General features: G+C 40.2%; 2 protein-coding genes across 9 annotated transcripts in view; both read left to right on the forward strand.

Annotated features, from left to right (window-relative positions):
• The window catches only part of LOC124253200 (sodium/hydrogen exchanger 1-like), a 67,634-nt gene extending 57,333 nt beyond the window's left edge, over window positions 1–10,301 (forward strand). For all 8 annotated transcript variants that reach the window (XM_046686922.1, XM_046686923.1, XM_046686924.1 and 5 more), the window contains 6 exons: window positions 2,034–2,099; window positions 5,296–5,402; window positions 6,515–6,574; window positions 7,628–7,701; window positions 8,625–8,716; window positions 9,545–10,301. In XM_046686922.1, coding sequence (XP_046542878.1) covers window positions 2,034–2,099; window positions 5,296–5,402; window positions 6,515–6,574; window positions 7,628–7,701; window positions 8,625–8,716; window positions 9,545–9,763 — 618 coding nt within the window. In that variant the 3' untranslated portion in view covers window positions 9,764–10,301. The remainder of the gene's footprint in view (window positions 1–2,033; window positions 2,100–5,295; window positions 5,403–6,514; window positions 6,575–7,627; window positions 7,702–8,624; window positions 8,717–9,544) is intronic.
• Window positions 10,302–21,677: 11,376 nt separating this feature from the next.
• LOC124253203 (Na(+)/H(+) exchanger protein 7-like) overlaps window positions 21,678–24,176 on the forward strand; it is a 41,649-nt gene continuing 39,150 nt past the window's right edge. The window contains exon 1 of the mRNA XM_046686930.1: window positions 21,678–22,070. The gene's annotated coding sequence lies outside the window, so the exon portion shown is untranslated. The remainder of the gene's footprint in view (window positions 22,071–24,176) is intronic.

The following is a 24,176-nucleotide window of genomic DNA, read 5'->3' on the forward strand; positions in this document are numbered from 1 at the left end:
ACACATGAATGAGTGAGTGAGACACTACTACATGTACTTATCTCACTTTACACATGAATGAGTGAGACACTACTACATGTACTTATCTCACTTTACACATCAATGAGTGAGTGAGACACTACTAAATGTACTTATCTCACTTTACACATGAATGAGTGAGTGAGACACTACTACATGTACATATCTCACTTTACACATGAATGAGTGAGTGAGACACTACTACATGTACATATCTCAGTTTACACATGAATGAGTGAGTGAGACACTACTACATGTACATATCTCACTTTACACATGAATGAGTGAGTGAAACACTACTAAATGTACTTATCTCACTTTACACATGAATGAGTGAGTGAGACACTACTACATGTACTTATCTCACTTTACACATGAATGAGTGAGACACTACTACATGTTCTTATCTCACTTTACACATCAATGAGTGAGTGAGACACTGCTACATGTACTTATCTCACTTTACACATGAATGAGTGAGTGAGACACTACTACATGTACTTATCTCACTTTACACATGAATGAGTGAGTGAGACACTACTACATGTACATATCTCACTTTACACATGAATGAGTGAGTGAGACACTACTACATGTACTTATCTCACTTTACACATGAATGAGTGAGTGAGTAGGTTTTACGCCGCTTTTAGCAATATTCCAGCAACATCACGGCGGGGGATACCAGAAATGGGTTTCACATATTGTACCCATGTGGGGGATCGAACCCAGTATTTCGGCGAACCAGCAAACGCTTTAACTACTGAGCTACCTTATCGCCCTCTTTACACATGAATGTCGGTATCCTTTTCCGTGTTTCCCATCTCCAACCCGCCCTGGATTTTCATTCCGGCTTATGCTTGAAAGCAATTGTACAACCAATTCCTAAGTTCGACCGTGCCATGAAACAGACACTGAACGAGAGTGGTCCTGTGCATAGAGCTCAGAGCCCCGTTTCACAAAGCTCTCGTAACTTTTCTCGCAGCACAATCTTACGATTTTATGGGCGTTTCACGAAGCTCTCGTAGGCTTACGATACCTTAAATTTACAATATAAGTTACGGTAAGTATTTGCTCTCGTATATGAGCTTTATTCTCGTAAGTCAAAAACAAAATGGCGTATTATATGTTGTGTTTTAGCATTGCGTTTAAATTTAATTAAGCTGAAATCAGAAGAAGCCTACGAACGAAAGATCGACTCGATCATCACTTACTTTTCAGCGATCTTATTCCAGAGACGCTTTTTGCCAGCAGCTGTGATGACTGCTGAAAGTCTACCAAATAGATAGCTGCTGTGGTGGGCCACTTCGGATGTTAAAATGTCCATTTCAAAGGACGAGAAATTCGTTTTTCTAACCCTTCCCTTTGACTTCTAGTCCTCCATTGTACGGCGGGTTGTCGTCTGTTTACACAAAGGGACGTAACTCGCAATCCATGTTCTTTTCAAGTCTTCTCAGCAAAAGAGTTCGCAATACGATAGCTAAAAGTTCCCGTAAGTTTTCTCGTAACAACGAGAGTACTAAGATACTTTCGTGAAACGTCCTTAGCGTGGTATCGTAAGATATATCGTAGGTGTTACGAGATCTTAGGTCTACGAGAGCTTTGTGAAGCGGGGCCCTGGTCACAAATCAGTTAAGTTAAGCAATGTCGGTCGCTGAGAATCCTTGGCTAGGTGACCGTGTTTGGCAGCTTGGCTCCTGAGAGACTTCAGTCCTGCCCCACAACGATACACATGTATGTGATACATGTGGTCTCACCTTAGGCAAGTGCGTTTGTTCACAATTACCTCTGTTCACCCAGCAGAAAATGGGTACCCGGTGGGATAAAGTCATATTACTAGAACTTTCTAGCGCCAAACAGTCAACTCGGGTTATCCGGGGTAATAATGTGCTGTTTGTGCGAACTTTTAGCATGCCCCCTTGTGGTGTGGAGTATTGCGCGGTATGCGTACTCTCGTTATTCAATTATGGATTACAAAATGACAAATTTGCAGACACTGTTTTTAATTGTTTCAGGTGACAGATCATTTGATGGCCGGTGTGGAGGAAATTGTCGGTTTCCGGGGGAGATACACTATAAAGGTGCGTCTGTCTTTTTCCGTTTCTTATGTCAACGTGTCAAAGTTTCACAAGTTGCCATTTCCATGTTGGCAAGGCAGGGTTCAGTATCACTAGAGTCAGGTGTTACTTTGCACAGTCTTTGTGTTTGCACAGTCTTGTGTGTGTGCGTTCGTGCTCGCGCACACCTCATTTTCTCCCGTGTTCACGAATATATCAATTATAATTTAATAAACTTTCAGGACAAAATGGGGGTGCGTACCCCTACAGCCCCCCCTCTGGATCCGCCTATGTTATAGCGCTGGTATCTTACCTACGAGGGCGTTCATATTTATCATACGATACCCTAGGGCAAAAGATCCCTTTGTCATGGTGACGTGACGTCATGATCAATGCTATGACGCCACTTTTCTTCTATGACGTTGCGTTCTACATGCGGCGAAAGCGGGTAGCTGGGTAGTTGCATATTCATCTCGTACGTCACACGAGTGTCGTATCGCGTTGACCTGTGTCGTAACGACTTGACCTGAAATTCTAACGATTTGATTGGATAACTGATGACCTCTCAATTAGGTCACAATCTGACGTAACTATTTTTTCATTCATAACAAACACGTGAATCCATTCATTCTACAACTTAAATGCATTGTGGGAATGTAAACATTGCGAACGTTGCCGTGTCGCTGTTTAATTGTGAGTCGAACTGAGACATTATATCTGTCGAAAAACGTAAACGCAATGTTTCCACCAGTGATGTCAGCCGAATGAAGCAACTGCAAACCAAGAAACGAGGTGCAACGGAGTAGTTTACTGTAGGAGGCTGTACGAGGCGATGACAACTGAAATACATCGTGACGTCGGTTACCATAGCAGTGACGTCATTAGTGTGACGTCATGCAAATATTGTACTACAGTACAAAACTCTTCGGCAACCTCTTAAATATGAAACCGGTTTCGGTTTGAAACCAAAAACATATCAAAAATACGCTATTTTGTCAATTTAAATGCATGTAAGACGTGGGTAATAAATAAAATACCACACTCGGTCTCATTACATACGAAACTCGTGACCTTCCTATGCTATCTGACCTCGCTTTCACTCGGTCAGATACCATAGGAAGGACACTCGTTTCGTATAATTCGTATGTAATGAGACCTCGTGTAGTATTCTCTATTTAGGCACTCTTGTCGTAAACAGTATGACGTCCATGGGCACTCATATAATATCCTCTTTATATGTTGCTGCTCAAAAGCGCTTTGAGTGACTGATTTGTCCTTGAAGGCTTTGATGAACAAATGTGTTTTCAGCAATGATAAAAAACTGCTTGGTTCATTTGTCGATCGGAGTTGTGGAGATTGATTATTCCACAGATGTGACCCGGATGTCTGGCCTTATGTTTTTGTACAGGATTTGGAGTTTGAAGAAAGCCCTGATCCCCTAACCGTAGTGATTGTAAAGGTCCAAAGGACTGTACGAGCTCTGCAAGATAAGCTGGTGCCAGTTAATTCAGAGCCTTCCCTACAAGCGTGATATCCTAATACTCTGTAGTATGTAGACCAGGAAGTTGTGAACTGGGTCAAATACATTGTCAAACGCCCTCAAAACGACCTAAGTCCCTTTTTGTAGGTTTCCAGGAGAGACGAAAAACTGGTTGAGGTCGAGTTTAGATCGTTTTTGCATAAATTATGCATATTCAACACGCTGTAATTCCGCAAAATATTAGTTATCAACGTGAAATTCACCACAATCTAGATTTCAACATATTATTATGTCAAAACAACCTAAGTTTGACTTTGGTCGTTCTGCTTCTCAAACCCTTCTTAATATTTATGTTATATACAAATAGAATTGGGATTTTACGGGGCTTCAGCAGTCTTCAAGCAATATCCGCCAAGCTCCTCTCAATCCGGCCATCTCTACAAGCAACACGAGGAATATTTTCTTAAGACAGTCAACTATATTGTCAACCTCCAATTGGGTGGTTTTCACAAATACAAAGTAACATTAGTGATATTTTAGATTGAGAGTTAGATATTTGAACCCACACTCTCAGAATAAGGCACCATTCAACTGTACACAAACAATAGAGCCGGGTTCAATTTAAACTTGTTAAGGCTTAGAATAGGCTTAAGGAATACCGTATACCGGGACATTTTCAAGGTACTAATATTTCTAGGTTTGAGACCCCCAGAGCTTTCGAGGTGAATTAAATTTCGAGGTTTGGGGACCTAAAATATATAAATATTTTAGACAATTTTAAATTCGAGGTTAGAAGAAAGTGGCCAGAAACATCACTTACCGGACCAATACTCACTGAGCTATTAGCAAACTCCTAGTAGCCAGTGATAACTGCCGTCTGACTGTTATAACAACCGGTATACCAGTCCATGGCAGCAATAATAGTAATGAAAACAAACGTTTGATCCTTTGTTTTGATAAATGACCCATGAAACACTAGGCTTAGACCTCTAGGCTACCCCACCGCCCAACTTGGTAGTAGGGTAGACACGGTACATGATCTAGACTACCACATGTCAGGCGTCTGGTGGTTTTTATGAAAATATTTCTACATTATCCCACGTGATGTTGTGACTAGGACAGCTGATGATGTGGTCTGAGATGTCTGATGTTGTTATCAATAAAGTATCATATCTTTCTTATTTTTCATCATCTTCTGACCGCCTCCGTGGTGTAGTGGTTAGAGGGTCCGCCCGGAGAGCGGAAGGTCGTGGGTTCGATCCCCGACCGCGTCATACCAAAAGACGTTAAAATAGGGTACTTGTTGGTCCCTGTCTGGAGCTCGGCATTAATGGGTACATCAAGGACTGGTCGGCTCGGAGTCAGTATAATGTGTCTGAGTGGGGTATTCATGCTTCACTGCGGCATGATATCTCAGTGTGCTGGCACTATAAAACCAGCTTCAGTCTGGGCTAGTACAAGCAGCCGCACATACACATACACACGCATGCACGTCGTCATATGATCGAAATATTCTCAAGCACGACGTAAAACCCAATTTCACCTCACCTCACCTCATCATCTTCTAAAATGTCAATCAAACAGATAAGGATTATGTATGGGCGGAGGTAATAAGACCTCGTGGGAGGTGGGCTTGAAGGTATAATTTGTGCGATCTGTGTTGTGTGTCGAACCTTCGGGACTATAATATTGCGACCCACCTCCACTGAGTTAAGGCTACCTCACTCACTCTCCACGCAGGAGGAACTGGAACGTTTTGAGGACCGCTACATCCGGAAGTGGCTACAACTGGAACCGGAACTCAGCCAGACCCAGCTCCAGGAGTTCTACCACAAGATCCTGCTCAAGTAAGTGTCACGGAAGTACCAGTAAAACCTCCTCCGGTAAACATCTGGGTCGTCAGCGACCCATGTCCATTTGCGTAGATCGATGCTCATGATGTCTATTAGTGGATTCGATTATTTACAGACCGCCGCCAAATAGCTGTAATATCGCTGAGTGTGGCGTTGAACAAAACACAACCAAAACCTCAACCAGTGACCATCCGGGTTAGCATTGGTCTTCAGCAACTCATCTTTGTCGCAAAAGGCGGGACGGGATCGGGTAGTCAGGCCCGCTGATTTGGCTCTTGCGTGTTATTGCAGGTTTGCCTGGTTCAGAATTGTTTAATTACTGGTCGTTGTGATGCACCTGGGATATTGCTGACTGCCATGTTAAAACAACATTGAACTTTAAACGCAACTGGGCGATGGGGTAGCCAAGTGGTTATTGCGTTCGCTCGTCACGCTGAAGACCTGAGTTCGATTCCATACATGGGCACAATGTGTGAAGCCTATTTTTGATATCCCCTGCCGTGATATTGCTGGAATATTGCTAAAAGCGGCTTAAAACCATACTCACACACTCACTAATTCTACCTCAATAAGTTATAATCGTTTGATATGCTGTCACCATACGAGGTATTTCATGAAAGCTCCCGTGTCAAAATGAATCTATAATATATCATATGTGTTTAATAAGTCGCAGTCTTCCGGAATATTGTTTGGGTGTAAATAATGTTGCACACACCATTTCTTGTGTACTTGTTTGACAAAACCTTTTTCTGACCGCGCGTATCTTTATCCTCCGATGTCAGAGCAGAAGGTCGCGGGTTCGATCCCTGACCGCGTCATACCAAAAGACGTTAAATATGGTACTTGTTGGTCCCTGCCTGGCGCTCGGCATTAATGGGTACAACAAGAACTGGTCGGCTCGGAGTCAGTATAATGTGTCTGAGTGGGGTATTCATGCTTCACTGCGGCATGGTATCTCAGTAAGCTGGCACTATAAAACCAGCTTCAGTCTGGGCTAGTACAAGCAGCAACACATACACGTACACACGCATGCACGTCGTCATATGACAGAAATAATCTTAAGTGCGACGTTAAACCACTTTACCTCACCCCACCTCCCATTTCAGAGAGCACTACAAGCATCTTCAACTAGGGGGAGTCTCTGCTAGGCCTGCTCATGGCCATATGTAAGTATGATATACATGCTTCCAGTCATTTTAATTAGTGTTCTAGCATAAAAACTCGTTCCATCCATCATTCAAAATTATGTAAAATTTCTCATTAGTCTAGTGTTTCTGTAAGTAAATACGAGTAGCATGTATTAGGAACACAAATAATTCTCTCAGTAAATTTCTTAGGACGGTGCAACGCCCGAGACCCCCATGTTGACCAGAGGTCATGTGAATAGGGTCATGTAATAAAATAATGTCATCAGACACCACAACATAAAATTGAAAAAAAATGTGTCAATTTGCAAACGAATGCAACATATGATCGATCACCTTGTTTGGAAGATACTTTCACGGGAAAGCTTGCCGAGCAGACGACACTCAAAGGGACGTAACTCTAATTTCTCATCACCAGACTGATATCATCACCAATTCAAAAAGTGTTCCCACCCATATCAGCCCGGTAGAGGTGTAATACGGGTCAGCTCATTACACCCACGTCTGCATATTGACTCTACTGCTTGTGTATCATAGCTTTCACAGGTATATGATAAACATATCGCAGACTATTTCACCAAAAACTCTTCTGTCAGATGTAGCCTACGAGTACTTCCTACTTGGTAGTAGGGATCTAAAAGCTAAGGTAATGGTTATTGTACCAAAGGAAATTTGTTTTACATCCAGTGAAGTCCATACATGTAAAAGGTAACATGGAAACACAGAATACAGACATCACTATACATCAGACAAACAGATAACAGAACAATCACAGCTACGAATAATAAAATAAACGTAGCAGTCTTCAAGTAGAAACATGGTGTAAGAAAAATATTTATCTGAGATAAATTCACTTAGTGAAGATTAAAAACTTTTAAAGTGTAAATTTAAGTTTCATTAAGAGCACAGATCTGACAGTCCGCAGTAATTAGATAAAAATGGTTCATCGATAACGGATTCAGTCTGAATCAGTATCCACGGTCTAAGTAACACACCCTGACCAAGCAGTCAGACTTTAGGACTATGGAAGTGTTTGGCGTGCATCTGTAATAAATGAAATGTTTCGTGTTTAAGTCCCCGGATTGAGACCAGTTTATACCTTGCTGAAGAAGACCATGACAACCACGTAGCTCCTGGTGCTGTGGCAGGTAAGACTTTGAGGAAATATATAGATCAGATGACAAACAATATGTGGTGGTGGTGGTGGTGAATTGGGTTTAACCTCAACGTGAACATTTAGCATTGGTCTTCAGCAACTCATTTTTGTCATATGACGACGGACGCGGGTGCGTGTGTTTGGCTCTTACGTGTGTGCGGCTGGTTTGCCTGGTTCAGCCCGGGCTTAAGCTGGTTTTATACACCTAGCATATTGAGATACCATGCCGCAGTGAAGCATGAATACCCAACTCGAGACACAAGTGGTATTGCTGACTCGTCACGAGCCGACCAGTCCTTGTTGTATGGGCACAATGTGTGAAGCCGAGCGCCAGGCAGTGACCAACAAGAATACCATATTTGAACGTCTTTTGGTCAGTAAATGACGCGGTCGGGGATCGAACCCGCGACCTTCCGCTCTCCGGGCGGACGCTCTAAGCACTACACCACGGAGGCGGTCACAAACAATATGTACCATATTACTTTGCAAATAGGGGATTTAAGAATACTTTAGGGGCAACCTTGATATTTACAGTATATTTTATTTGTTACTGGTTTATTGGAAGCTGCCATATTATCGACATGACAAGAATTTTATGAAAGAGTTTTACTCTTTTCAAATTATGCATTATGCAGAGTCATTTTATGGAGTGAGTGTGTATGTGCTGATTGTGCAAATGAACGTACCACATGGAGACTGCAGCCTAAATAGGTTCCTCATGATCAAGAAAGGACGAGTTCAACCTTGAATATTTTTGCTAAACTTTTTTGCCTTTGTAGAAAATTTGCGTCAGATTATTTTTTTTTTTTTTCGTTTTGTTCAGAATCTTCTATACACTTTTTCTCAAACGAATCACAGCTTTTTGTGTATTGAATTGTCGGTCCCTTCATGTGTTCATCATCGTGGCTTTTCCAGTGCCCGAGAAAAAGAAGAAAGAGAAGCACAAGGCTAAACACATTGATGCCTATGGCCTGAGTGGTCTACTGAAGATGCACCATGGAGCTTCTGTAAGTATGATCACGAATACACCTATTGGGTTCTATCATCTTCACGGCGCAATGTCATTCAACTTGTGAATACGAAGATCCGGGTTAGAATTGGTCTTCAGCAACCCGTGCTTGCGATAAGGAGTGACTAACGGTATCGGGTTGGTCAAGCTCGCTAACCTGGCTGACACCTGTCATCGTATCCCATTTGCGTAGATAGATGTTCAAGCTGTTCATCACTGGATTGTCTGATCCAGACTCGATTGTTTACAGAGCGCGGATCAAAGCATGGGCGTTTAAGACATAGCTACAGTAGGTGTGCGATACCATATATTCGGTGTCCACCGGGTCCCTCTGGCGTGGAGAACATAAACTAACATAACGGGTACGTCAATCCACGTCCAGGTAGTTAGAATATTGCTGAGCCCTGCGTCGAACAAAGGGGTATTAATCAACCTCTGTCAGAGTTCAGTGTCCAGTTTGCTACAGGCTGATTGACACGCTTGACAGAAGGATGCAAAATGAAATGTTCGTGAAAAATTACTCTCACATCCAGAAAACACAATATGGCAAAATGAGAAGAACGTCTAAAACTAAATACAGTAGACTTCGGCTATAACGTACAGAATTACTGGTAATTTAAGTTCGTCTTAACCGAAGTTCCTTATATGCATTTTGACTAAAATATACAGCAAGTGTCCAGGACAGAAAAAAGTTCGTTATATCCATAAGTTCGTTACAAGCGTTTTCGTTATAAACACAATTTACTGTCCCGTGAAGTTAAAATACGTGACCCTAAACTTGAATTGAAAGATTGCCATAACTATTGATTCTGTTCAACTGTTTCAGGCACTGCATCGCAAGTGGGACAAGAACCTGACTGAGGAACACCATGGTAACCTTGCCAACCACATCCAGATGAAGACAGCCAAGAACAGACGCATTCAGTCTCACAAGAAGTCCTCATCACGAAACCAGAACGCGACGCCAGAAAAAGTTGCCCAAAACGGAACCGGAAGTGACGTTCAGTGTCACGAAACCCCGTGTTTGAAAGCGATCAAACAGTAGTTCGGTTCAGTACTTAAGAAAACAATCTTAAGACTCAAAAGACGTTTTGAGACAGGTTATTTTGTTCACAGCCTGAAATGTGACATATAGAAATATGATGAATATGCCGTTATGCATGTTCTATGTTAAATACATTGGAATATCATATTCAACCAGATTTATCTTAAAAGACGTTCAAGTTGATGCGATACCATGACCCAGAGGAATCCTGAATCCTATTGTGTAATACTGTTACAAGACGGACTTAGATAATACTCTACATGTCGTTCAAGACGATGCGATATTATGTCCAAGTACAACCTTCTGGACGGACATTATCTTATAATAGTGTAATATCTCAGATAATATCTATATTTTCAACTTAGCCTATCCATGTCGATGGTTTTGTTTTGTCCACATTTCCACAACAGTTTTCAGAAAGTTCTTATTTTACACTTAAAACAGATTTCATATTAACCCATTTTAAAATCTCACAATTCGTTCAGTTGAATTACATATTTTCTCAAAAAACTAACATGTTCAAATGATTTTATTTCGACAACTGTGTTTGTTTTCTATTATTGTTTACAGGGAACAAAAATTAAATTGACACTACAAATTTACAATAGAAAAAAGAAGAAAAGCGATACAGTTTGTTGTGAAGAGTTGTGTGCCTTAGGTGTTCCAGAAACCTATGATCATAGATTTCGAATCACTTATTGCCCTGCTATTTTCCTAGTTTTAACAGAACCTAACATGTCTCTCTGGTTTTCACCACAGTAGTAAACGTCTCAGACCGGTATTATCCCGAGCTCCCTTCCCACATTATCTGTTTGTTGGTTGTGTACTGCCGCAAGCAGCAACATTCCAGCTATATGACGGCGGTCTGCAAATAATATAGTCTGGACCAGACAATCCAGTGATAAACAGCATGCACATCGCTCTACGCAATTGGGATACGATGACGTGCGTCAAAGAGCCTAACCACTCGATCCCGTTAGTCGCATCTTACAAGCATGGGTTGCTGAAGATCAATTCTAACCCGATCTTCACGGGTCCCTCCCACCTTACGCTGACAAGGGAAATAATCGAAATACTGCTTTGTCTTCTTCTCACTACTGAATAGTGAGGTGGGCGGGAACATGACTCAACGAACGTATTCATTTCCTCGTACAAGCGCCGATGCATCAGGCATGGTGGTACCTGGATGATTCGTAAACAAAGGTTGAGTTGAGTTGAGTTGGGCTTTACGTCACATCGGCATTATTCCAGCCATATAGTGACGAGATCAAGTTTCCATTTATTACCATTTTAAGTCCATGTCCAAAAGATTATATTTTAAAAACATATATATTCATTACATTTCTATTTCAAAACAGAAAATGTCATAGCACCAAATACAAAAGCAAGCAATTCGTTATTCTCTTTACAACGTTACAATTTATGATACAGGTCAACTTCCCTCAGGTAGTTTACAATCAGATGCCCGCTCACACGGCACCAAGCGTACGACGTTGCCATTCCGGCAACACGTGGTCTATCTCTTACATCATGTGTGTGTGTGTGTGTGTGTGTGTGTTTGGGTTGGGTTGCCAAGTGGTTAAAGCTTTCGCTCGTCACGCCAAAGACCCGGGTTCGATTCCCCCCATGGGTACAATGTGTGAAGCCCATTTCTGGTGTCCCCCGCCATGATATTGCTTGAATATTGCTAAAAGCGGCGTAAAACCGAACTCACTCACTCAGTCTTACATCATGCATGACACACGGCTGCATCTTCCACCTTCCCCCATAAGACAACAAGACACTGAGATACGCGTACTCTCTTCAGAGCTCTTCAGTCAGCTCTGAGCTTCACTGCGGCATGGTATCTCACTGGGCTAGCACTATAAAACCAGCTTAAGTCTGGACTAGTAGAAGCAGCCACACACATACACACGCATGCACGTCGTCATAAACTTGCAAGCTATAAGAATGTTGGAATTGACCGTTTTCATCATCATTTCCACAAATTCAGTTATGGAAAATGCACAATTGGTTTCTTCATACTTCTCGTGGTGGAACATACACATATGTAAATGGTTATATGTTTATTGTGAACAAGAAGAAAAGGGGAAATGGATCTCGTGGGGATGCATTCAGAACGACTGCATATCAGTGTTAACAGCGAACGACATAATTTCCCAAAATCCTGGAGACCACAACCACGGACCTGTACACAGCGAAGTCAAAGTGAATCTTTTCGACTGTACGAAAAATACTGACGGTCCCCGCACAAACAACAACCTCCGGGGTTGTAGTTGGCATGGCCGTTTCAAGAAGGTTGTGGGAAAACAACATCCCAACCTATTCGAGATGGCCAAGTTCTTGGTAGATGAACAAGGACTGAACGAGGCACAGATGCTTCAGTACAATGCCGGCCAAAGACTGTCCCCCAAAAGAAGTACAGAGATATGGAGGAACGACTAGATACCTTGAAGTTCAGGCTTGCAAATAACCACCTGACATTGATGGAGTACCTGGACAATGACAGACAGACAGACAGACAGACAGACAGTCACACAGGTTTTATTCAGTGGTTAAGGCCCAGTGGCCCAGAGTACAATTGAAGCTCAATTACAACTATTGGTCACGTGACATGAAATTATGGTTTTACATGTGATTTACGGATGGACATGAAATGTTTTATGAAAATGGCAACAGATTTAATAATGTCAGCATTATTAGAATTAAGTACATTATATATCGTTTGTGGGGCATCATTAGAGCATTTTAAATACTTCTTTCGGCAGGCAGAGAAAGTCTTACAGACTAATAATAAGTGAGGTTCGTCTTCAGTTTTACCAGAAGAACAATAAGAACATGATGAACTTCAAATGTATTATTATCTTTTCTAAAACGTTGTATTTTTAAGGCATGTAGAGAGATTCTAAATTTACAAAAATTTCTTAAAAGGGACTTATCATTAAGAACACTGCTATATTTTGCAGGTCCGAACATCGATTTACATTGTGAATAATGACTAAGAAAACTGGATGAAATGACTGATGCTTACCAACTCTGAATATATATATCTTTTATTTGTTGTTTAAATGTTGACAAAGCCATTTTCATATCTCCCACATCTTGCTTAAACCAAACATAAGAAAACCCGCTTGAAAATAATATATTTCTCACATCTGAAGCCCATGAATACTTTCCACATTTATCTAGTGATAACAATAATTAATAGCTTTGATGGGGGTAGCGATAATCAGGCATTCTTATAAGTTTAATGCAGTATCTAATAAGGCTGCGAAATATAACCGCTTTACCGGTATTTACCGGTTCAGACATGAAAACGATACGTATTGCGATACGCTGATCGAAAACCGGTATTTTGACATGCATTCGGAAAACTTCGTAACACTCGGAAATCTCCGGATATTTCCGTTTTTTTAATTGTTCTTTTCCGTTTCATTAATGCCAAATGTTACTTACATTTTTATTTTGTCATGATTAAAAGTTTTTTATAAAAGGTTAATCAACCATAGTGATTTTGTTGTGTTTTTGCTGTATAATCAAGCATTAACTCGATCAAAAGTAGTTTTTGTTAAAAAAAATAATCCTTGCAACATATTGCAATACATATCGCAATATATGCTTCCGCATCGCAATATATCGCAATATGAAAATTCTCTGCAATACCCACCCCTAGTATCTAATAACTCTCATTTGACTCTCAATATGCATGTTATAGCGTCCTGTTTCGCCAAGTACGGCTTTATTGGAAGCAAATGTACCTACTGTAAGAAATCTTTAAATATAGGATGCATGGACATTTTCAATGGCTTCGAAATAATTTGCTCTCCATATTATATGTGAAATTATGACATAATGATATATGTTAAAAGAAATATATTAAATCACAACCTTTTGTAATATGTTATAAAGGATCGAAGAAAGTATACATTTACACACACAAATATTCTTATATGTTTTCATTGTATTCTAAACGGTAACAACACCAGCCCGAATCCGATGGCCAGCGCGTATGCATATGCTTAAATTTACTAGTACACATGAAAGGCAAAATGGTATTATATCTACCTAAATACTTCTTTATAGAGTCGCAAAGCGTAGTATTTCAAGCAAACACGTTGTTCGAAGTGAAGCCCTCTTTTCTATATATTCTCAACAAACACACTGTGTCACAAGCGTTCGGTCCGGCTTGGCTCGGGTCGTTAAAAGCACCTAACACCTCAAAGGTGTATCTTTAATTGTGCTTAAATCCATAGATTAGTATTATATCTACCTACATATCACATTGAAATGTTACAAAATGCAACATGTAAGGGTAACTGGTCCGTTAAAGTGAAGCCCTTCTCTGCCCAACCTCAAATAGCTTAATCAATCAAAGTGTTCAGTTCAGTTGGCTCGACTTGGCCCGGGCTGTCAAAGGCAAGTTTAACCTCACACATGTATCTTGAAATGTGTGTTTAAATCCATAGATCAGTATTATATCTAACTAAATGCCACATTGTGATGTTACAAAGAAAACTGGGTCTATAAAGTGGTATTTAGATAGATATAACTATATTCATTGGATGTAAACAGAATCTAGGATTCATCTATGAGACCTCAAGATACATGTGTGAGGTTTAAGTTGTTTTGACAGCCCGGCCAAGTCGGACCGATCAGTGACTAAACACTTTTGATTAAGGCTATGTTGGGGATGGAGAGGGACAAGGGCTTTTTAATGCAGATCCAACTTTATCCCAAATAAATATACTGAGTCAAAAAAGAAACTTCACAAAATGTAATTTGAAAAATAATGAATAAGTTTTCTCTGATGATACATCTATGTATCCGAAATGGGATCCCTATCTTTCGACTCTAGAAAAACGTTAGCAAAACCCACTCAAACCCATCCATTCGTCGTGCAAATGACGTTAGTGCCAAATGAGGTTTTGCAGGTGCAGTCGATCACGTGATCTTCCCATCGAAGTTTTCTTCATATGCACGTGTTTGCATTGGCCTCAAGAATTGAAAAAAACACTTTTAAACCACAGTTCTAACGGTACTTGAAATGCCACGATTGTCAAATGTGCAACGTGAACGTGCCGTTGGCATGTTGCAAGCGGGAAGATCAGTTATTGACGTCGCAAGAGCAATGGGATGCAGTCGTCGTACTGTGTATGACTTGCGAGGTCGTTTACAACAAACTGGCACCACTTCTGATCGCCCAAGGTCGGGTCGTCCACGTGTGACGTCACGAGCAGAAGACCATCAAATCGTCCTACGTCACCTACGTGACAGATTTCTGCCGGCTACACGAACCAGGTCTGAGATGTTTAGAGGTCGACTGTCCTCACAGACCATTCGAAATCGGTTGCGGGCTGCCAATCTCCATTCTCGACGTCCATATCGTGGGCCAATATTGACGCCGTTTCATCAACGTCAACGTCTGCTGTGGGCCCAACGTCACCTCTGATGGACCCTGAGAGACTGGAATCGAGTCGTCTTTAGCGATGAATCCAGGTTTACCCTCAGATTCGCGGACGGCAGGCATAGAGTCTGGAGACGACGTTGTGAACGGTATGCCCAATGTTGTGTACAGGAAGTCGACAGATTCGGGGGCGGAAGTTGCATGGTGTGGGGTGCTTTCTCTGGGAACAACCGTTCCCGACTTCTGGTCATCCGTGGAAACCTCACAGCTGCTGCTTACCGCGACCAGGTGCTCACCCCTGAACTCGTTCCTTTCATGGCGGCTCATGGCCCAGGTCTACAGTTCCAGTATGATAATGCTCGGCCGCATACCGCGATGTTGACACGAAATTTCCTTCAAAACGCTGGAATCAACGTCATGGACTGGCCATCGAGGTCCCCTGACCTTAATCCAATAGAGCACGAACTTGCAGGAACTTGGCGCTGCCTTGCAAGAGCAATGGCGCAGAATCCCCAACCACGTGTTCACAAGCATCAGGCAGTCGATGAGGAGACGGTGTTTGGCAGTGGTGAATGCGCGGGGCAGCCATACACGATATTGAACTGAGAAATTTCGCATTTTTATTCTTGTGACTTGACATTCTGTATACCCATGTTTTGGAACGGCGGTGTAGCCTAATGGAACAGATTATAGCACTGTAAGTGTATCGAGTACATCACACAGATCTCAGCAATGAAATAATAACAATTTAACCATCTTACCATCTCTTGTTCTTTTAAAGTGCCCTGAAGAAAGAATGTGAAGTTTCTTTTTTGACTCAGTATATAAGGATGTGCATCGCTCACCAGCAAGAATATACACAAATTATTAAAATCTATTCCTGATTATGTAATAAAATCTGATCGATTTGATGTTTTATAAATACTTTTTTATTGACTGGCAAACAAACAAATCGATATTCATGCATTACCCTTATCTTGATTGTTGATAAATAAGAATTGTGTCATCACTGTGTCATCTGTTTCTGTATTTACTTGCACATGCATTTGCATATGGGATCAGCCTTCAAATAAGCTCCTCGGAGCTTGTTGGTCAATTCATTCATAATGCATATTTTCATGAATAAAATATGTTTAAATAAAGCATGTCAGATGTCACACAGAGAAAGAATTTTCGAAAGAATATAGTGACAAGATCCCTGTCAGGAGTCAAGTTCTCCTGATCTCCTCTGGGACATGGGGAGGTTTAAGGTAGGAAACATCTTCATACTATATAACTGTTGAAGGAAGAAGCATCTTGAATGAGGATTGTTTCACGCACGTAGTCGTAATATACCCATCATAGTGGATGTGGCATGTTGTAAAACGTATTTTATGATTTGATTGTCCTAACCGGGTCAGTTCTGAATATTATCGTTTTTTATCAAGTTTTGTGCACCCTATTATAAACTGTGAAGCACAGTTTGACATTTGCGTGTAAACAAACGGCTGCAAAGTAAGGTCACGTATAGTCCAAAGCATTGTTAGACGATATATTATTTTTGAGTTAATTCTATTTTCAGTTTTCAGCGGTTGGGCAAAAGAACTGATCGGGAATGGGTGCACTTAATGTTTTATATACTATGTTTGCACAGTGTTGTTGTCCTTCTTTCTGGTGTCACCCAAGGGTACCGAAATAGATGGCAACAAGGCCGTGCAAACCATGATGCCCTGAACAAGAAGGCCTACACACTGAACCAGAAACTGAAACACCTCTGCGCAGCGAATGGAATGACCTATGTAGACCATCCTCATTTCATGTATTCTTGGAGAGTAAGGCAGGACTACATTGCATATGATGGGCTTCATCTGAGACCAGCAGGACAGAAACACCCTGCTTCAGATATTAGCTGTGCTCTTTTGGTGGCATGTTATTCAGAAAGGAGTTATTGTTAAATACGTTTGCATTTATTCAATACGTACATTAATTTCATTGGCTCCGGTTTAATGCAGAACCTTCATATACCGTTTACTTTGCATTAAAATTGGTACCTGCTCTTCTTTTGAATAAATGGCAACAACAACAAGACATTAATATTAATACTGTGTTATGTTGTTTCAGTTGTAACCCGTTATCTTTACATGTGGCATTATGTAACATCACAATGTGGCGTTTAGGTAGACATGATACTCATCTATGGATTTAATCAAAATTCAGATACATATGTGAGGTGTGGGTTGAGGTGAGGTGCTTTTGAGAGCCCGGGCTAAGCCAGACCGAACGCTTGTGATATAGCAACTCTGTATAGCAACTCACTTTGAGCAACGTGTGTGCTTCAAATACTACGCTTTTGAACTTTATACAGTGACATGTAGGTAGATATAATGCTAATCTATGAATCTGGACACATTTCATGATACATGTGCGAGGTTTAAGTTGCTTTTGACAGCCCGGGCTAAGTGGGGCCAACAGAGACTTAACACTTTTGATTGAGGCTATGTCGAAAATGGAGAGTGAGTGAGTGAGTTTAGTTTTACGCCGCACTCAGCAATATTCCAGCTATATATGGCGGCGGTCTGTAAATAACCGAGTCTGGATCAGACAATCCAGTGATCAACAGCATGAGCACCGATCTGTGCAATTGGGAAAAGAAAAGGGCGTTTTCTACTGGTGACATGACGAAAGTAAAAGTTGTTCAGAAGGAAATATCACGTGCAATAGATTCATGTAAAAGGCAATACAAGTCTTAAATTTAACAAGTCTTTAAATCGGATCTTCGTTGGGCTTGGAATGGTGTTAAATGTGTACTGGGGACAAATAAGAAGACTGCTGATATAAACGTCTCGGACTCTCAACAGTTTGCTAACAATTTAAACACTTTTTACTCTCGATTTGATACAGTTGACTTCAGTGATGGAAGAGACAATGTTCGAAATATATTATCTGATGACCGTGTGATTGAGTTAACTCCCTTTGATGTTCTCAATTCATTTTCTAAAATCAATGTTCACAAAGCAACTGGTCTGGATAATCTGTGTGGTAAAGTTTTAAAAGAATGTCGTGAACAATTTTCCCACATTTTTAATTAAATTTTTCAAATTTCTATCAACAATCATTCTATCCCAAGCATTTGGAAAACTTCAAATATTATTCCAGTACCCCAAATCCCCACGCCCACCGTTGATAATGACTTCCGTCCAGTTGCTTCGACGCCTATACATATGAAATGTTTGGAAAGAATTGTAAAGCGTCCTGCTCCTGCAAGAAACAGAGCACCTTCTCGACCCTCTTCAGTTTGCCTACAGTGCTGGGCGAGGTGTCGAGGACGCTACCATCACTTTGTTAAACAATATTTACAAACATTTAGAACTTTCCCATTCCTTTGTACGAATTCTGTTTGCTGACTTTTCTTCACCTTTTAATACCATCCAGCCTCATATTTTAATGCAAAAGCTCTGTAATATGTCAGTCAACCCATGAGTTATAAAATGGATAGAATTTTTTCTCGTAAATAGACCCCAGTTTGTAACTGTTAATAACACCCGATCAGCAACAACATTCGTATCCACTGGTGCCCCGCAAGGCTGTGTTCTTTCTCCGGTTTTATTTATTTTATATACAAATGACTATATCAGTAGTTTTTCGCAATGCTTAACTGTAAAGTTTGCAGATGACGCCGCACTCGGTGGATTTATAAGGCACTCGGAGAATGATTATCGATCTGAAATCACAAAATTTCTTGATTGGTGTAACATCAACTTCCTTAAATTAGATGTTAAGAAAACGAAAGAGATGGTTATTGATTTTTGGAAAAGTAAAAGTGAGCTGTTGCCAATTGCCATTGATAACGAAACCATAGATAGTGTTGAGGCATATAAGTATCTTAGCACAGTGATAGATTCTAAGCTCACCTGGAACAGCACTACTGATTGACACAACCATATTGTCATTATTCTATAAGCCTTTTATTCAAAGCATTTTAGTTTTCAATGTGCATTGCTGGTATGGGGGTATGTCTGTTCAAAATCGATGTAAACTTCCCAAAATTGTTAACACAGCAAGTAAAATATCTGGACTTATAATGCAAGATATTGGCACTATTTACAAGCAGCAAATTGAAAAGAAAGCACGTAAAAAATTTAAATGACAGCACTCATGTCCCATTTCCTAAATTTCAACTTCTTCCTTCTGGCCGACGACTGCGCACGCCGATATTCAGAACAAACAGGGCTCGAAATTCATTCATCCCAGCAAGCATCAGTGTTTTAAATGAATTATTCTAATGTTTGTTTATCATTTTATAATACTTTATCAATTGTTTCAAACTGTTATATTAGTGTACTTTTAATGCTAATGTTCCTCAGCAAAAGTTTTAATGTCGCCACTATGTAGCTCTGAATCTTAAATATATTATTATTTATTCATCCTTTATCTTTACCTAATATATTAGGCGTTGTTGCTAGCGGTTTTAGTACTATTTGAAATATGTATGGGTGTTTTATGTGGTTTTATGTACATGTATCTTTTCTTGTATTGTATGTGTTTTCAATGTTAACCGTGCAAAGCAAATTTCCTTCAGGATGATAAAGCATTATCTTATCTTATCTTATCTTATCTTATCTTATCTTATCTTATCTTATCTTATCTTATCTTATCTTATCTTATCTTATCTTATCTTATCTTATCTTATCTTATCTTATCTTATCTTATCTTATCTTATCTTATCCTTAATCTTATCTTACATGTGTCAACAAAGTCAGTGAGCCTGTCCACCCGATCCCGTTAGTCGCCTATTACGACAAGCATGGGTTACTGAAGATCAATATTCTAACCCGGACCTTCACGGGTGGGCACAATATGAAGACGATATAGATACCATAGACACTCCTGAAACTTTTGCAAACATTTCTGGATTGACATATAGATGATAAGTCATATGTATAGGCCCCCAAAATATAGTAACGTAAAATTGGCTTAAACCTTGAATGAAACCCTGAAACCTTTAAATTTTTAGGCATAATTTTTCTAGTAATTGTGATAAAATGATTAAACTGAACTTTGAAAACAAAGTCTTTGAAATCGAACAAACTATTAAGAGATAATTTAACAGAATTATAACACCATTAGGCAAAATTGCAGTAATGAAATTAATGCTCATTTAAAAACTTAACTTCCTTTCCTTACACTCCCAAATCCCCCAGAAGAATTCCTTAAAAATATAACTAATATTCTTTTTTAGGTTTTTATAGGATAATAGTGAGTGAGTGTGTTTAGTTTTACGCCGCCTTCAGCAATATTCCAGCTATATTGAATCCGACACTTCATAGACAGACAGGTCTTTGAGCTTAAGACTATAAGCAACACATATTGGGCTTGCCATCAGAACAGTTGCATCTGTCTGCCTAATCCAGTCTTCAACTTGCAGGCTTTGGAAATATCACTGTTTGTTGGTTTATCGTTAGTAATATTACAGCAATATAACTGTCCGGTCTATACATCTACTTATTGACATCAGGAGAATCGATCTTTGAAATCAGTCAAGTCAGCCGGCCTGACCACCATATCCCGTTAGTCGCCTCTTACGACATGCATAGGTTGCTGAAAACCAATTCTAACCCGGAACTTTACGGGTCTATATATTTTGAAGTACAAGTATGTTTTAAGGCAGTTGTTCTGACTTCTGTTAAAAGAAGTCCTTTTTAAACCATCATCTACGTGACCTGCACCAGCAAGTTAAAGCCTCTGAAGCTGTCCAATCAGCTGGTTTTACTCACTGGGTCTGTGGCGAATTGATTCTTCATGGATATGTCTTTGGTGTTCTCTGGAAGTTGGGGTGAAAGGTATGTTTGCATTATTTGACTCCATGGATCCAACAAAATATAATTGTTGCCATTGATATTTGCTTGAAAATTGCTTGCCATAGTTGTACAGACTCCAAGCGTGTGTCAGAGTTGCAGTTAAAGCTATATATGTATTCAATGATTAAGAACGAAAAAAATCAGGTTCTTGAGAGGTATTTAGAAGTTGGTATTCAAGTAAAAGGCAAATATTATGGATGACAACTTCTTTAGTGTATGTCACATTGGATCTGTCGTTTATTCCTTGCCCCTTCGTCACAATTTACCTGACGAAGGGGCAAGAAATAGCACAGAAACGTTGTGACATGCAGTAAAGAAAAAAGTTGTCATCCATAATATTTGCCTTTTACTTGAAAAAAACATCATGTCAGTTCTCAAGTGAAAGTACAAGTGGAGCACATGCTGTACATTCAACTTCTAACTGTCTCAAGGATTTGTATGTTTAATTAAACAACTGCTGTAGTATTTTTACAAAAAGGTGCAACTGACCGAAATTACAGGAATAGTGACCGAATTCAACATGAGATGTAACCGAATTCACCGGACTCAACTCTGGTTTCTTTTCTGAAAATAGATACATCATATACGCTTCAACTAAAAACCAATGACATCGTTCGTTACAAAACATGTTGTAGTGTTACCCAGTGACATAAACCGTAACGATACACGGCACAATGCAAACTTCTTTCGTACCCAGAGTTCCGTGCAGCTGTGTCATCGCTGCGCAGGAGTGTGAATACGCTCGTACAATACACAGATTGGGAAACTTCCGATAAACGACCGAAACTACAGGACGCTACTCTACTCTGGTGTTTACGAGTCCATCGAAGAGGTCGAGCTTGACCCTTATTAACCATTTCCGGCAGACATAACATACGCTTGACACGAACAAGTGTATACATTGCGTGAGCTTTCGTGCAAATTCAATAGCTATAGAAAGGTATATGATTCAGCTATTTATATGTCAAGCTTGAACGAAGATATGAATCACAGGGACATCTGAGGGGAGTGTAATACACCTGCCCGTGAGATACAGCGAGGAGAAGGAATGTGAAACAATATACAGGTGAGCGTAATACTCTTCCATGCCTTGCCTCTTTCTTGTTTATCGTACACAGAAACCTGCTTGTTAACAGACAGCTCGTAGATCTGTCGTTTGTTAATACACAGATGGTAACACACAAATACGTCATATTTTGACACCCGACAGTGCTGAAGTCAACGTTTAAAAAGATGCAAAAATAATCGTGTAATCTAATCGTATAATTTACCCAGGCATCATGAAGACAAAACATATTTTCAAGTTTATAAGACACGTATATGAATGGCAACTTCTTATTTATTGTATAACACCACGTTATAAAATCACTTTAAGAAGGGGCAAGAAGTGGCCCAGAAACGTGGTGTTATACAATAAAGAAGAAGTTGTCATCCATATACTCGTCTTACATATTCACCAACTTCTAAATGCCTTGTTAATGAATCCCGAAAAAGGACATTCATTTCAGGGCTCCCTCCTGAAGAGGGTGTGTGGATGGATTCAGGCCATAGGCATTGGATCTACCTGTAACTATGAAATTGGACAGAAATGTAGAATATTATATTTCCTATCCGATGGTGTAAACTCAAGTACAATTCTTGGGCGGTTTGCTAATTTTTGTTATATATTAAAAACAGTAGATTTCTCTGCTTTTTATCGTGAACCGATAAAAGCAGTGTGCGACGCTGTTTTTAATTTTATTGGGTCTTTATGGAAAAGTTGAGCGAACAAAATACTGACCGATATGTGAACGATATTAAGACAATAACTAACGAGTGACGGGGAATGACAGGTTATCTTTCACGAGTTATATTAATTACGTAAACTGCTGTTTTCATTTTAGCGGGGTTTTTAGATCGAAAACTGATATATGGGTAACAAGAACAATAACCAACTCGTGACAGGGAAAGACAGATTTATCTTTCCTTCGTTATATTAATTATAGTGTGCTTGATATGTTATATAACATATCTCTAGTGTGTATATTGTTAAAAATAAGGTTTGATAGCCAATGAGTCTAATTGAAACATTGCATCCAGTCGTGGTGTACTACAGGAATGATTCGGATGAGCCATTACACACAGCCTCCACAGTGTTGACCATTCTGAAGAAAGTCATGCCACAGATCAGATCATTGGATGAGGATGTAGAGATGAACCACTACTGGACAGATAGTCCAACCAGCCAAAGCCAATACCAAAACAAGCTGATCTTCAACCTGGTGACGAAAAAACAGTCTGAATTTGGATTGAAGGCCAGATGAAACTATTTTGAAGCTGGTCATGGTAAAACTTGACCATGACGGCCTTGGCGAGGTCTCAGGGCGCAAAGCAGATGAGTCACTGAGGAATGACAAAATGTGTGATACAAGATGCAAAGGATTTCTTTAGGTGGACTGATCTGTGAAGGTCATTTGGTTCCTAAAGAAGATTGCCAGAAAACCATGAATGCTGTTAAGATTTTAAATCTGAGTAAAGTTGAAGGAGCCATGAAGGTTCACGCTGTAGTTTGTCTGGGGAATTCAGTTGTAGCCGTCAGAGAGGTTAGCTGTTACTGCCGTGAATATTTGAATGAATAGCGTGCTGGAGAAAACAGAGTCCCTCGCGTTTGCTAAACAAGCCCCGTGCTGATCCTAAAGCCACGCCTCAGGACAATGTAGAGCAGAGTGGGAATGCTGACCGACGCTTGACACAGGATGAAGATGTTTCCTCAGTGACCGAGAACAGCGGGCAGATGCCGTTTTCTATTGGAGAATTCGTGTCCGCTGTGCGTGAACTGAGATGGTACATCGGGAAGGTTTTTAATATCGACAGCAGCGATGACACCGTCAACGTCTTTGTTATGTTTCTGCAATGGACGTCACGCCCATATGTCATCTGGTGCAGCTGCACTGAGGTTTTGATATTCATGAGTCAGCACTATGTGGCAAGTCACATTGTATGTTCACACTGAGTCATGGATGCCTTAACCTGTTGAAGAGACGTTTGAAAATCACAAGTGAAATGTCCGTTACCACCTGAAAACCTAGTGTATTTGGTAAAAGGCCATGTTAGTTCGCATTGCTTTATCGATTTAAAGTTGGAAGTTACAATTGCCTGTTGGTTTAAAGCCTTTGTTGTCCCGTCAGTGCGA

The sequence above is a fragment of the Haliotis rubra genome, unplaced genomic scaffold (genome assembly GCF_003918875.1).
Source record: "Haliotis rubra isolate DU_JTF1 unplaced genomic scaffold, ASM391887v1 Scf535, whole genome shotgun sequence".
Lineage (NCBI taxonomy): Eukaryota > Metazoa > Mollusca > Gastropoda > Lepetellida > Haliotidae > Haliotis > Haliotis rubra.